Here is a 13,167-nt window from a genome sequence, read left to right as displayed (position 1 = left end):
TCGTTCGATGTCCTCAATAATTCTGTAAGGTTAAACGGTACATTTTTCTTTTAAGTGTTAATTTTAGTGTATGTGTTTAATTTGTAACTCTGGACATACCTGGAGCTTTTTCTTATATAATTACAGTGATCCCTCGTTTATCGCGGGAGTTGCGTTCCAAAAATAACACGCGAAAAGTGAAATCCGTGAAGTAGTCAGCTTTATTTTTTTTTATTATTTTACAATGCAATACTGAACTATAGAATGAAACCAAAAATCAAAACCTGTTTTAAAGCCCAAAATTTGTTTAAAACAATAATTTTAATATAGTAATACAAGGTTGGAAACATTGTCCCTCGCGTATTTCCCAGTCCCAGCTGTGCCTCTGCGTCCTGACTCCGCTCCGCTGGAGCGTCTGTTTCTACTGAAGGCGCAGGACGTAAAGTTGCAAATGTAAAGTTGGCAGAATGTACAGAAACGAAAACTGTTGACAAGTGAAAAACCAATACAGTACAGCGCCAATATTTTATTTCTAGACAACAGTAAAGCCCCTGAGCCAATCAGGATTCAGAGCACAATGCACTGTAAAAATATCCGCACTGTAAAAAAAATCCGTGAAGCAGCGAAGCCGTGAAAGATGAAACGCGATATAGCGAGGGATCACTGTATTCCCTTCAGTCTCCCTTTTCCCTTGATCTGTTTCCAGGAGACTCAAATCAATATGTGTCTCTTCCAGTGTCCAAGGCGGGACAACACCGAGGGACTGTCCTACTCACACTTGTGTCCTCACTCCTATTCTCTCTAATGCAGCCTTGAATCCTCCCTCCAAAGCTGTGTACCCTTAAATGTGCCACTCATGATTGCTCTGGTCTTATTTCTACACCCATCTCCACTTAGGGCTAGGGTTAGGGCTGACACTGGTGCGCTTTAGGGTTAGGGCTGACACTGGTGCGCTTTAGGGTTAGGGCTGACACTGGTGCGCTTTAGGGTTAGGGCTGACACTGGTGCGCTTTAGGGTTAGGGCTGACACCGGTGCGCTTTAGGGTTAGGGCTGACACCGGTGCGCTTTAGGGTTAGGGCTGACACCGGTGCGCTTTAGGGTTAGGGCTGACACTGGTGCGCTTTAGGGTTAGGGCTGACACTGGTGCGCTTTAGGGTTAGGGCTGACACTGGTGCGCTTTTCTTGGCACCACAGCACACTCCTAGTGCCCAATATTGTATAAGAAGCAGATTCATCTACTATAAACCTGCAATTTAACACAGACCCGATTAAACCTGTATAGACGGTTGACGCTCTATGTCCCTGTTTGAGATTAGCTCCGCCTTGTGGTGGATGGTGGTAACTGCAAGGGCTTTCAGCCTAATAATGATTTAATTAGACACACACACACACACACACACACACTGGTGATCATTCCAACCATATTCTCATCACTGTGCTTTAAATGACATCAAGCTCTTTTAACTGTTTGTGCTGCTGTATATCATAACCTATAATTGATCTTATTAATCCAATTAATCAAATGTTCTGATTGATTTCAGAACATTTTACTCCACTTTACTCCCAACCCATTTCTTTTTTGTGTATCTGCCAAGTGACTCTCTTATCAAACCACATCTCTAGAAATTTAACAACTCACACTAACTTTTTATAAAGGTTACACTTGAATTTTCTTTTGTGAAAAATCCAACTTTTGTCCTCCCCACTGTAAATCTGAACTTGTTGACCAGAATGGCATCTTGCAAAGACATTTTGTAAACGTTTAACCACATTCCTGCTCCAGCATCAGCAAACAAAGATATTTGATTCTCACTTGTCATTTATCATAATTGAAAGTATAATTGGGCTAATAATACTGCCCTGAGGAGCCCCCCCGTCTACTGTCATACATTCTGAATACTTATTTGTTATTTATTATCAGTTATTTCCCCTCACTTGTATTTTCCTGCTACTCAGACACTCAGTTATCTATCATCTTAATTTTGGCCTGTAACTCTCTCTGATTTCCTGACTGGAACTACAGCTGCTTCCTCAACAACAACTTAACTGTCTCAACATTCCAAGGAAGAGCAATGAAATCTGAACTCTATCTGAACTTCACGGTCTCCTCTGGGTTTGGGTTGATACCTTTATCTTTTTCACATCTGGCCAAGGAGCTCAGCTGTAATGACGTTCGGACTTTTGTCTCAGAATTTCCTTGTGCTAGAATTTTGGCCCATAGGAAAGCAAAGTGTGTTGTCTGTTAACCCCTTCACCCCTAACTGAGCAGAAATGGGACCAGGCAAGGCTAAAGATCAAAGGATGGAAGAAGCTTTGACATCTGATCGATACTATCGGCCTGTTACGCTGTTACAACCGCCTGCTGCGACGCCAAGACCGGTTACATTTAGAAACTACAGAAATACAAAGTCCACAAGGTGAAACACTGAAAACAAAACGTTTGATTCTGTGTGCAGCTGCATAAAATACAAGATGCACAAAACATGTCCCACAATGGCGGCGTTCCCTCATGTGGATGTTCCTGAATGTAACATCAAGTCCTGCAGAGAGGGAGGAAAACTGTCAAGATGTGGCCGTGACACACGTGCTGTCAAACTTAATAGTTTCCTCTTTTTCCTGACCGCTTTATCCCCTCCTGGGTCACCAAGAGGATGCTGGAGCCGTAATTTGTTTTTACAAATGTAAGCTTACAAATGGGGCACAGACACATTTCAAAGTTACCAGTTTGTTACTTTTGAGCATCCTCTTTAGGTATGAGCCTCAGTGGCGAGCACTTGTTAATGTGGGTCGGTTTTAAACTGTTCATCATCGCTGATGACTACGGCAGAGATCCACCGTAATAAAAGCTTATCTCGACTAGCAACTACCGATATTTCTGGGCTTCACCGTAAACTACCGGCGGGTGAGTCTTTGTGAAACAACTTTAACGGGTCGAGAAAAACGAAGAATTTCCCGTTTTTAACATGCGAGCGAACAAACCGCCTTCCTGCTGACCGGAAGTAAAGACGCGAGGCGCGGAAGTAGACCGGAAGTAGCCCTGGTCTGTCCCGCTTTGATGACACTCGGACGCTTGCAAACAACGAAAATTGCGATTAATGTGCGTTAAAATGGTAAAAGTTGCGTTCATTTAACGTTGCGCTGGCGCGGAAAACGCGTTTGGGGTCAAGAGGCAGAAGCAACCGTCCCAACCTCTGCGGAACCGTCCCGTCTGTTGCGTCACCATAGCAACGAGACGCTGAGCGGAGCGACGTGGCTGTGTTATTGTGCCTCCGTTCCAGGAGCAGGAGCAGCGATCTCCAGGACATCCAGCCGAAATGCCTCTAAACTTCTCCAACTGGTCGTGGACTCAGAGTGAATCCACCGTTTACGTTACTTTACCTCTGAGAGGAGCCGCTGCGGGGAAGGTGGACATCGTGCTGACTCAGGACTATCTGAAAGTAACCACACAAATTCAGCATTTAAAGGTCCCCCGTTCAGGAACGGATGGAGGATCTGTTCTAACTAGATTATTTCTTATCTGATGGTGTGTGTGCTCAGGTCCATCACCCACCCTACCTGTTCGAAGCCTTCCTTCTCCAGCCCATTGATGACGTGGGCAGCTCAGCCAGGGTCACTGACTCCGCTGTGTTCCTCCGTTTGCTGAAGAGGGCTCCTGAGCCTTGGGAGGGCCTGCTCACTGATGCAGGTATGTAGGCTGGGTCAGGGTCAGGGTTAGGGTCAGGTTAGGTTAGGGTTAGGGTTAGGGTTAGGGTCAGGGTTAGGGTTAGGGTTAGGGTTAGGACTCCTGAGCCTTGGGAGGCCTGCTCACTCATGCAGGTATGTAGGCTGGGTCAGGGTCAGGGTCAGGGTTAGGGTTAGGGTTAGGACTCCTGAGCCTGGGAGGGCCTGCTCACTCATGCAGGTATGTAGGCTGGGTCAGGGTCAGGGTCAGGGTTAGGGTTAGGGTTAGGACTCCTGAGCCTTGGGAGGGCCTGCTCACTCATGCAGGTATGTAGACAGGGTTAGGGTCAGGGTTAGGGTTAGGGTTAGGGTTAGGGTTAGGGTTAGGACTCCTGAGCCTTGGGAGGGCCTGCTCACTGATGCAGGTATGTAGGCTGGGTCAGGGTCAGGGTTAGGGTCAGGGTTAGGGTTAGGGTTAGGACTCCTGAGCCTTGGGAGGGCCTGCTCACTCATGCAGGTATGTAGGCTGGGTCAGGGTCAGGGTTAGGGTCAGGGTCAGGGTCAGGGTTAGGGTTAGGGTTAGGGTTAGGGCTCCTGAGCCTTGGGAGGGTCTGCTCACTCATGCAGGTATGTAGGCTGGGTTAGGGTTAGGGTTAGGGTTAGCAGGGTTAGGTTAGGGCTAGGGTCAGGGTTAGGGTTAGCAGGGTCAGGGTTAGGGTAGCAGGGTTAGGGTCAGGGTTAGGGTAGGGTTAGAGGGGTAGGGTTAGGGTTAGCAGGGTTAGGGTTAGGGTTAGGGTTAGAGGTTAGGGTTAGCAGTTAGTTAGGGTCAGGGTTGGGTTAGGGTGGTTAGAGGGTTAGGGTTAGGGTTAGCAGGGTTAGGGTTAGGGTTAGGGTTAGGGTTAGAGGGTTAGGGTTAGCAGGGTCAGGGTTAGGGTTAGGGTTAGAGGGTTAGGGTTAGCAGGGTTAGGGTTAGGGTTAGGACTCCTGAGCCTTGGGAGGGCCTGCTCCACTCATGTAGTATGTAGGCTGGGTTAGGGTCAGGGTTAGGGTTAGGGTTAGGGTTAGGGTTAGGACTCCTGAGCTTGGGAGGGTCTGCTCACTCATGCAGGTATGTAGGCTGGGTGGGTTAGCAGGGTTAGGGTTAGCAGGGTTAGGGTCAGGGTTAGGGTTAGGGTTAGGGTTAGCAGGGTTAGGGTTAGGGTTAGGGTTAGGGTTAGGGTTAGGGTTAGGGTTAGGGCTAGGGTTAGGACTCCTGAGCCTTGGGAGGGCCTGCTCACTCATGCAGGTATGTAGGCTGGGTTAGGGTTAGCAGGGTTAGGGTTAGCAGGGTTAGGGTCAGGGTTAGGGTTAGGGTTAGGGTTAGCAGGGTTAGGTTAGGGTTAGGGTCAGGGTTAGGGTTAGGGTTAGGGTTAGGACTCCTGAGCCTTGGAGGGCTGCTCACTCATGCAGGTATGTAGGCTGGGTTAGGGTTAGGGTTAGGGTTTGGTTAGGGTTAGGGTTCAGGGTTTGGGATAAAACTTTTTTTGCACTGGCCTACTGATTGGGAAAGCAGGGGAGTGCGGAGGGTGAGGGCCCCCCCGGGGGGGAGCAATTAGCCAGGGCTCGAGAAGTTCCGGACAGGATAGGGGAGAGAGTTGGATCGCCCAGTCAGAGAAGACTTTGGTGGAATGGCAAGTAGGATGTGGTTAGGATTGACCTTGGGGTTGGGGCAAGATTAGGGGGGGTGGGTTGGGGGGAAGTAGGGGTTGGGGTTAGGGTGGGGTGTAGGGGTTAGGGTTAGGGTTAGGGGTTAGGGGTTAGGTTAGGTTAGCAGGTTAGGGTCAGGTCAGGGTTAGGGTTAGGGTTAGCAGGGTTAGGGTTAGCAGGGTTAGGGCTAGGGTCAGGGTTAGGACTCCTGAGCCTTGGGAGGGTCTGCTCACTCATGCAGGTATGTAGGCTGGTTAGGCAGTGTTAGGGTTAGGGTTAGCAGGGTTAGGGTCAGGGTTAGGGTCAGGGTCAGGGTTAGGGTAGCAGGTTAGGGTTAGCAGGGTTAGGGTCAGGTTAGGGTTAGGGTTAGCAGGTTAGGGTTAGCAGGGTTAGGGCTAGGGTCAGGGTTAGGACTCCTGAGCCTTGGGAGGGCCTGCTCACTCATGCAGGTATGTAGGCTGGGTTAGGGTTAGGGTTAGGGTTGGGTTAGGGTTAGGGTTCAGGTTTGGGATAAAACTTTTTTTGCACTGGCCTACTGATTGGGAAAGCAGGGGAGTGCGGAGGGTGAGGGCCCCCCCGGGGCAATTAGCCAGGGCTCGAGAAGTTCCGGACAGGATAGGGGAGAGAGTTGGATCGCCCAGTCAGAGAAGACTTTGGTGGAATGGCAAGTAGGTATGTGGTTAGGATTGACCTTGGGGTTGGGGCAAGAATTAGGGTTGGGGTTAGGGTTGGGGGGAAGGTAGGGGTTGGGGTTAGGGGGGTGTAGGGGTTAGGGTTAGGGTTAGGGGTTAGGGTTAGGGTTAGGGTTAGCAGGGTTAGGGTCAGGGTCAGGGTTAGGGTTAGGGTTAGCAGGGTTAGGGTTAGCAGGGTTAGGGCTAGGGTCAGGGTTAGGACTCCTGAGCCTTGGGAGGGTCTGCTCACTCATGCAGGTATGTAGGCTGGGTTAGGGTTAGCAGGGTTAGGTTAGGGTTAGCAGGGTTAGGGTCAGGGTTAGGGTCAGGGTCAGGGTTAGGTTAGCAGGGTTAGGGTTAGCAGGGTTAGGGTCAGGGTTAGGGTTAGGGTTAGCAGGGTTAGGGTTAGCAGGGTTAGGGTCAGGGTCAGGGTTAGGGTTAGCAGGGTTAGGGTTAGGGTTAGGGTCAGGGTTAGGGTTAGCAGGGTCAGGGTCAGGGTTAGCAGGGTCAGGGTTAGGGTTAGCAGGGTTAGGGTTAGGGTTAGCAGGGTTAGGGTCAGGGTTAGGGTTAGCAGGGTTAGGGTCAGGGTTAGGGTCAGGGTCAGGGTTAGGGTCAGGGTTAGCAGGGTTAGGGTCAGGGTTAGGGTCAGGGTCAGGGTTAGGGTCAGGGTTAGCAGTAGCAGTATCAGTAGCGGATGCAGCCAGATGTTCCTACCACCACACACACCAGTGAGCCAACATCCAGCTGTGGTTAAAAACCTCAAGGTGACCTTTAGGACCTCTGACACCCTCAAGAGGAGAGAGGAAAGGAAGCCAGAGACAGCGAGGTGCTTCCTAGCGAGCATCAGCGTTTACTCTCATGACTGAACCCTGGTGTGGTCGTGACACTAAACGTGTGTTTGGGTTTTAGCTTCTCCTGGTTCTTGGTCACAAGTTTCTCTGTTTCAGGTGAGGAAGCAACAAAGAGGTTGAGAGAAAAGGCTCTGCTGAGCTACCAGGAGAAGCTCCGCTCAGAGTCCAGGCTCAGGGCAGAGAGCAGCCGTGCAGACAGCAAATACGCCCTGAAGACCATGATGAAGGTGAGCCGGAGCCGCTCCTCCTCTGGTGCCGCCTCAAATAACCCAAAATAACCGAAAATAAGTGAAACGTGTTTGTTTTGATGGCAGCTGGAAGAGAAGCAACAAGCTAGGATCAAAGAATTAAAGGAAACGGAGCAGGAGAGAGTCTCAGCAGAGCTCAGAGCCTGGCAGCAGAAACCAGAGGAACCAGCAGGAAAGAGACCAGAAGGTCAAAGGTCAAAGGTTCTGGGGGACCCCCCTCCCTGACAGGACCGGCCCTGCTGAAATAAACACCTTCCCCTCATGTTTAGACCGGCGAGGGAGGAAGCTCCAGAGCTGCCTGGAGCCGCCTGCTCCCAGAGCCCCAGGGAGGATCGGGGTCACCTTCACCCCCCGAGTGTTCCCCACGGCCCTGCGGGAGTCCAGGGTGGCCCAGGAGGAGGAGGTGGCACTCACACACACACACACATGCTCACACACACGCTCACACACACGCTCACACACACACACACACACTCACACACACACACACTCACACACACGCTCACACATGCTCACACACACGCTCACACACACACACCACACACACACACACGCTCACACACACGCTCACACATGCTCACACACACGCTCACACACACGCTCACACACACACACACGCTCACACACACACACACACACATGCTCACACACATGCTCACACACATGCTCACACACACACACACACCACACACACACACATGCTCACACACTCACATGCTCACACACACGCTCACACACACGCTCACACCACACGCTCACACACACACACTGTGGCCCCAGTGGCCCCTGTGGCCCCAGTGGCCCCTGTGGCCCCAGTGGCCCCTGTGACCTCTGTGGCCCCTGTGGCCCCTGTGGCCCCTGTGGCCCCTGTGACCCCTGTGGCCCCTGTGGCCCCTGTGACCCCTGTGGCCCCAGTGGTCCCAGTCCCAGTCACATGGATCAGGTGTGTGTGGACTCTGCAGTGGCTGAGGAGACAGGCTGAAGCTCGACAGGTGGAGGCTGCAGATGATGCAGAGCTGAAGGAGCTGGAGGAGCCCCAGAGGAACCCAGCCTGGCTGAAAGACAAGGGGGAGTGAGTAGCGTCCCGTTTGAGTGACTTGGTTAGTCCAGGTGCAACACCTGTTCCTGCCTCCTCACCTGTTCCTGCCTCCTCACCTGTTCCTGCCTCCTCACCTGTTCCTGCCTCCTCGCCTGTTCCTGCCTGCTCACCTGTTCCTGCCTCACCTGTTCTGCCTCCTCGCCTGTTCCTGCCTGCTCACCTGTTCCTGCCTCACCTGTTCCTGCCTGCTCACCTGTTCCTGCCTCACCTGTTCCTGCCTCCTCGCCTGTTCCTGCCTGCTCACCTGTTCCTGCCTCACCTGTTCCTGCCTCCTCACCTGTTCCTGCCTCCTCACCTGTTCCTGCCTCCTCACCTGTTCCTGCCTCACCTGTTCCTGTCTCACCTGTTCCTGCCTCCTCACCTGTTCTGTCTCACCTGTCCTGTCTCACCTGTTCCTGCCTCCTCACCTTCTCCTGCCTCACCTGTTCCTGCCTCACCTGTTCCTGCCTCACCTGTTCCTGCCTCCTCACCTGTTCCTGCCTCACCTGTTCCTGCCTCCTCACCTGTTCCTGCCTCACCTGTTCCTGCCTCCTCACCTGTTCCTGCCTCACCTGTTCCTGCCTCCTCACCTGTTCCTGTCTCACCGTTCCTGCCTCCTCACCTGTTCCTGCCTGCTCACCTGTTCTGCCTCCTCACCTGTTCCTGCCTCCTCACCTGTTCCTGCCTCCTCACCTGTTCCTGCCTCACCTGTTCCTGCCTCCTCACCTCTTCTGCCTCACCTGTTCCTGCCTCCTCACCTGTTCCTGTCTCACCTGTTCCTGCCTCCTCACCTGTTCTGCCTCACCTGTTCCTGCCTCACCTGTTCTTGCCTCCTCACCTGTTCCTGCCTCGCCTGTTCCTGCCTCCTCACCTGTTCCTGCCTCCTCACCTGTTCCTGCCTGCTCACCTGTTCCTGCCTCCTCACCTGTTCCTGCCTCCTCACCTGTTCCTGCCTGCTCACCTGTTCCTGTCTCAACTGTTCCTGCCTCCTCACCTGTTCCTGCCTCCTCACCTGTTCCTGTCTCACCTGTTCCTGCCTCCTCACCTGTTCCTGCCTCCTCACCTGTTCCTGCCTCGCCTGTTCTGCCTCCTCACCTGTTCCTGTCTCACCTGTTCCTGCCTCCTCACCTGTTCCTGTCTCACCTGTTCCTGTCTCACCTGTTCCTGCCTCCTCACCTGTTCCTGCCTCACCTGTTCCTGCCTCCTCACCTGTTCCTGCCTCACCTGTCCTGCCTCCTCACCTGTTCCTGCCTCCTCACCTGTTCCTGCCTCCTCACCTGTTCCTGCCTCACCTGTTCCTGCCTCACCTGTTCCTGCCTCACCTGTTCCTGCCTCCTCACCTGTTCCTGCCTCCTCACCTGTTCCTGCCTCCTCACCTGTTCCTGTCTCACCTGTTCCTGTCTCACCTGTTCCTGCCTCCTCACCTCTTCCTGCCTCACCTGTTCCTGTTCCTGCCTCACTGTTCTGCTCACCTGTTCCTGCCTCCTCACCTGTTCCTGCCTCACCTGTTCCTGCCTCCTCACCTGTTCCTGCCTCCTCACCTGTTCCTGCCTCACCTGTTCCTGTCTCACCTGTTCCTGCCTGCTCACCTGTTCCTGCCTCACCTGTTCCTGCCTCCTCACCTGTTCCTGCCTCACCTGTTCTGCCTCACCTGTTCCTGCCTCCTCACCTGTTCCTGCCTCCTCACCTGTTCCTGCCTCACCTGTTCCTGCCTCACTGTTCTTGCCTCCTCACCTGTTCCTGTCTCACCTGTTCCTGCCTCCTCACCTGTTCCTGTCTCACCTGTTCCTGTCTCACCTGTTCCTGCCTCACCTGTTCCTGCCTCACCTGTTCCGCCTCCTCACCTGTTCCTGCCTGCTCACCTGTTCCTGCCTCACCTGTTCCTGCCTCCTCACCTGTTCCTGCCTCCTCACCTCTTCCTGCCTCACCTGTTCCTGCCTCACCTGTTCCTGCCTCCTCACTGTTCCTGCCTCCTCACCTCTTCCTGCCTCACCTGTTCCTGCCTCACCTGTTCCTGCCTCCTCACCTGTTCCTGCCTCCTCACCTGTTCTTGCCTCCTCACCTGTTCCTGCCTCACCTGTCCTGCCTCACTGTTCCTGCCTCACACCTGTTCCTGCTTCTCACCTGTTCCTGCCTCCTCACTTGTTCCTGTCTCACCTGTTTGTCTCACTGTTCCTGCTCCTCACCTCTCCTGCCTCACCTGTTCCTGCCTCACCTGTTCCTACCTCACCTGTTCCTGCCTCACCTGTTCCTGCCTCTCACCTGTTCCTGCCTCCTCACCTGTTCCTGTCTCACTGTTCCTGCCTCCTCACCTGTTCCTGTCTCACCTGTTTCCCTGTCTCACCTGTTCCTGCCTCACCTGTTACTGACTCCTCACCTGTTCCTGCGTCTCACCTGTTCCTGCCTCACCTGTTCCTGCCTCCTCACCGGTTCCTGTCTCACCTGTTCCTGCCTCACTGTTCCTGCCTCCTCACCCTGTCCGCATCCTCCACCTGTCCTGTCTCACCTGCCTGTTTCCTGCCTCCTCACCTGTTCCTGTCTCACCTGTTCCTGTCTCCACTGTTCCTGTCTCACCTGTTCTGCCTCAACTGTTCCTGCCTCCTCACCTGTTCATGCCTCCTCACCTGTTCCTGCCTCCTCACCTGTTCCTGCCTCACCTGTTCCTGCCTCCTCACCTGTTCTGTCTCACCTGTTCCTGCCTCCTCACCTGTTCTGCCTCTCACCTGTCAATCCTGCCTCCTCACCTGTTCCTGCCTCCTAACCTGTTCCTGCCTCTCCTCACCTGTTCCTGTCTCACCTGTTCCTGCCTCCTCACCTGTTCCGCATCCTCACCATGTTCCTGTCTCACCTTTCCTGCCTCACCTGTTCCTGCTCTCCTCACCTGTTCCTGCCTCTCACTGTTCCTGTCTCACCTGTTCCTGCCTCAACTGTTCCTGCCTCCTCACCTGTTCCTGTCTCACCTGTTCCTGTCTCACCTGTTCCTGCCTCACCTGTTCCTGCCTCCTCACCTGTTCCTGCTCCTCACCTGTTCCTGCCTCACCTGTTCCTGCCTCCTCACCTGTTCCTGCCTCCTCACCTGTTCCTGCCTCACCTGTTCCTGCCTCCTCACCTGTTCCTGCCTTCACCTGTTCCTGCCTCACCTGTTCCTGCCTCCTCACCTGTTCCTGTCTCACCTGTTCCTGCCTCACCTGTTCCTGCCTCACCTGTTCCTGCCTCCTCACCTGTTCCTGCCTCACCTTTTCCTGCCTCCTCACTGTTCCTGCCTCACCTTTTCCTGTCTCACCTGTTCCTGCCTCCTCACCTGTTCCTGCCTCACCTGTTCCTGCCTCCTCACTGTTCCTGCCTCCTCACCTGTTCCTGCCTCACCTGTTCCTGCCTTCACCTGTTCCTGCCTCACCTGTTCCTGCCTCACCTGTTCCTGCCTCCTCACCTGTTCCTGTCTCACCTGTTCCTGCCTCCCACCTGTTCCTGCCTCACCTGTTCCTGCCTCCTCACCTGTTCCTGCCTCACCTTTTCCTGCCTCCTCACCTGTTCCTGCCTCACCTTTTCCTGTCTCACCTGTTCCTGCCTCCTCACCTGTTCCTGCCTCCTCGCCTGTTCCTGCCTCACCTGTTCCTGCCTCACCTGTTCCTGCCTCCTCACAGCAAGTGCTTCCTGAGGGAGGACTACCTGGGAGCGCTGAACGCCTACGGCCTGGCCCTCAGACTCAACCCCAAGAGTCCAGCGCTCTACTCCAACCGGGCCGCGTGTCACCTGAAGCTGAAGAACCTTCACAAGTCCATTGAGGACTCGTCTCAGGTCACGTGACAGTGGAGCTGCTGGAGGTGCTGGGTCTGGGTCTGGGTCTGGGTCTGGGTCTGACTCTGTTCTCCACGCAGGCTCTGCATCTGTTGGCTCCGCCCGTTGACGCCAACGCAGCAGCGAGGGCCAGAGCGCACGCCCGGCGAGGAGCGGCCTTCTGCCAGCTGCAGCTCTACGCAGAAGGTCCGAACAGGTGCTGAGTGTTTCCGCCCTGTCAGGTTCTAGCCTCGGTGCTGCTGTGTGTTCCCAGGCCTGCAGGACTACCAGGCAGCCGTGGCCATCACACCTTCCAACCAGGCGCTACAGGCGGACGTGCAGAAGATCAGAGACACCATTCAAGGCTCTGCTGACATCACCAACACCCCCAAGCTGGACCCCCAAAAGCTGCTTTAGGGGCCGACGACCCGCTGGAACCTCCTACAGAACCTTCCAAACAGCAACAGCTGGATTGGGAGGCGAAGCTCTGAGTCTCTCCACAGTCCACGGCTCTTTTCCAGGTGGTTCCTGGGTTCCGAGGAGCTCTCGTCCTTACACCTGAGGGAGTCCTCGGTGTGGGAGGAGCATCCCCATCTTTGGGACCTTCCTGCTCCTGTTTCTCCCGTTTGTAACTGTCTTTGACTCTTGTAAATAAAGCGTCTTTTGCTCTGTTTGGGTCCCAACTGGATCTGTGTGGTTCCCCTTAAATAATCTCACCCATTGATATTCCGGTTCTCCTGATAGAAGCAGCAGAACATATGGAGAAGATGACAGTAGGTTCAACTACAGTTTTTCTCAATCACTTTGGTACATTTTTCCAATCATTCTTGCAATTTGCAGAAGATCAAGTGCATTTCTCAAAACAGTTTGAACAAATAGCAAAACACCGTGGATCACCTGCAAAAGCCATCAGAATGTTTAATGTTTAATCATTGTGTCATTGTGTACGGATAAGACAGTCAAATTCATTAGTCATGTTGGCAATTGAATAGTGCACTTTGAAGGGACATGTTGATGTAAAATGTGGTTTAGGTGTGATGACAAGTGTTGTACATTTGACCTCATATAATGTATATGTGTAAGATTGATTGGAAAAGACAAGATTCACATTTACAGAATGACTTCTTTATTGGCAAACATTGACATTGCAGTGCGTAAAGAAAAAAAAAAGACAGCACTGCACATAACAAAGGTGAAATACAATACGTAAGTTGTA

The 13,167-nt window shown here is 53.2% G+C and overlaps 1 protein-coding gene and 1 long non-coding RNA gene across 4 annotated transcripts; one reads left to right on the top strand and one right to left on the bottom strand.

Moving 5' to 3' along the window:
- Nucleotides 1-1,575: 1,575 nt before the first annotated feature.
- Nucleotides 1,576-2,738, bottom strand: LOC130536659 (uncharacterized). Its single transcript, XR_008953425.1, has 2 exons — nucleotides 2,602-2,738; nucleotides 1,576-2,520 (listed from the first exon to the last, which is right to left on the bottom strand). It is a non-coding gene; the product is annotated as an uncharacterized LOC130536659 (long non-coding RNA).
- A 297-nt stretch (nucleotides 2,739-3,035) lies between these two features.
- dnaaf4 (dynein axonemal assembly factor 4) lies at nucleotides 3,036-12,622 on the top strand. Of its 3 annotated transcripts, XM_057052762.1 has the most exons (9): nucleotides 3,037-3,417; nucleotides 3,518-3,665; nucleotides 6,945-7,075; nucleotides 7,163-7,283; nucleotides 7,366-7,499; nucleotides 8,059-8,168; nucleotides 11,819-11,972; nucleotides 12,053-12,158; nucleotides 12,226-12,622. In XM_057052762.1, the coding sequence occupies exons 1-9, from the start codon at nucleotides 3,295-3,297 to the stop codon at nucleotides 12,366-12,368; spliced, it is 1,170 nt and encodes a 389-aa protein (XP_056908742.1). In that variant the 5' UTR covers nucleotides 3,037-3,294; the 3' UTR covers nucleotides 12,369-12,622. The 3 variants fall into 3 exon arrangements, with proteins under 3 accessions (XP_056908739.1, XP_056908742.1, XP_056908741.1); XM_057052759.1 differs by lacking the exon at nucleotides 11,819-11,972 and having other exon boundaries at nucleotides 3,036-3,417; XM_057052761.1 differs by lacking the exons at nucleotides 11,819-11,972; nucleotides 12,053-12,158; nucleotides 12,226-12,622 and having other exon boundaries at nucleotides 3,284-3,417; nucleotides 7,163-7,290; nucleotides 7,366-8,061.
- Nucleotides 12,623-13,167: the final 545 nt, after the last annotated feature.

This window comes from Takifugu flavidus, chromosome 13 (assembly GCF_003711565.1).
Source record: "Takifugu flavidus isolate HTHZ2018 chromosome 13, ASM371156v2, whole genome shotgun sequence".
In the NCBI taxonomy this organism is placed as follows: Eukaryota; Metazoa; Chordata; class Actinopteri; order Tetraodontiformes; family Tetraodontidae; genus Takifugu; species Takifugu flavidus.
This window is presented reverse-complemented; position numbering and strand designations above follow the sequence as displayed.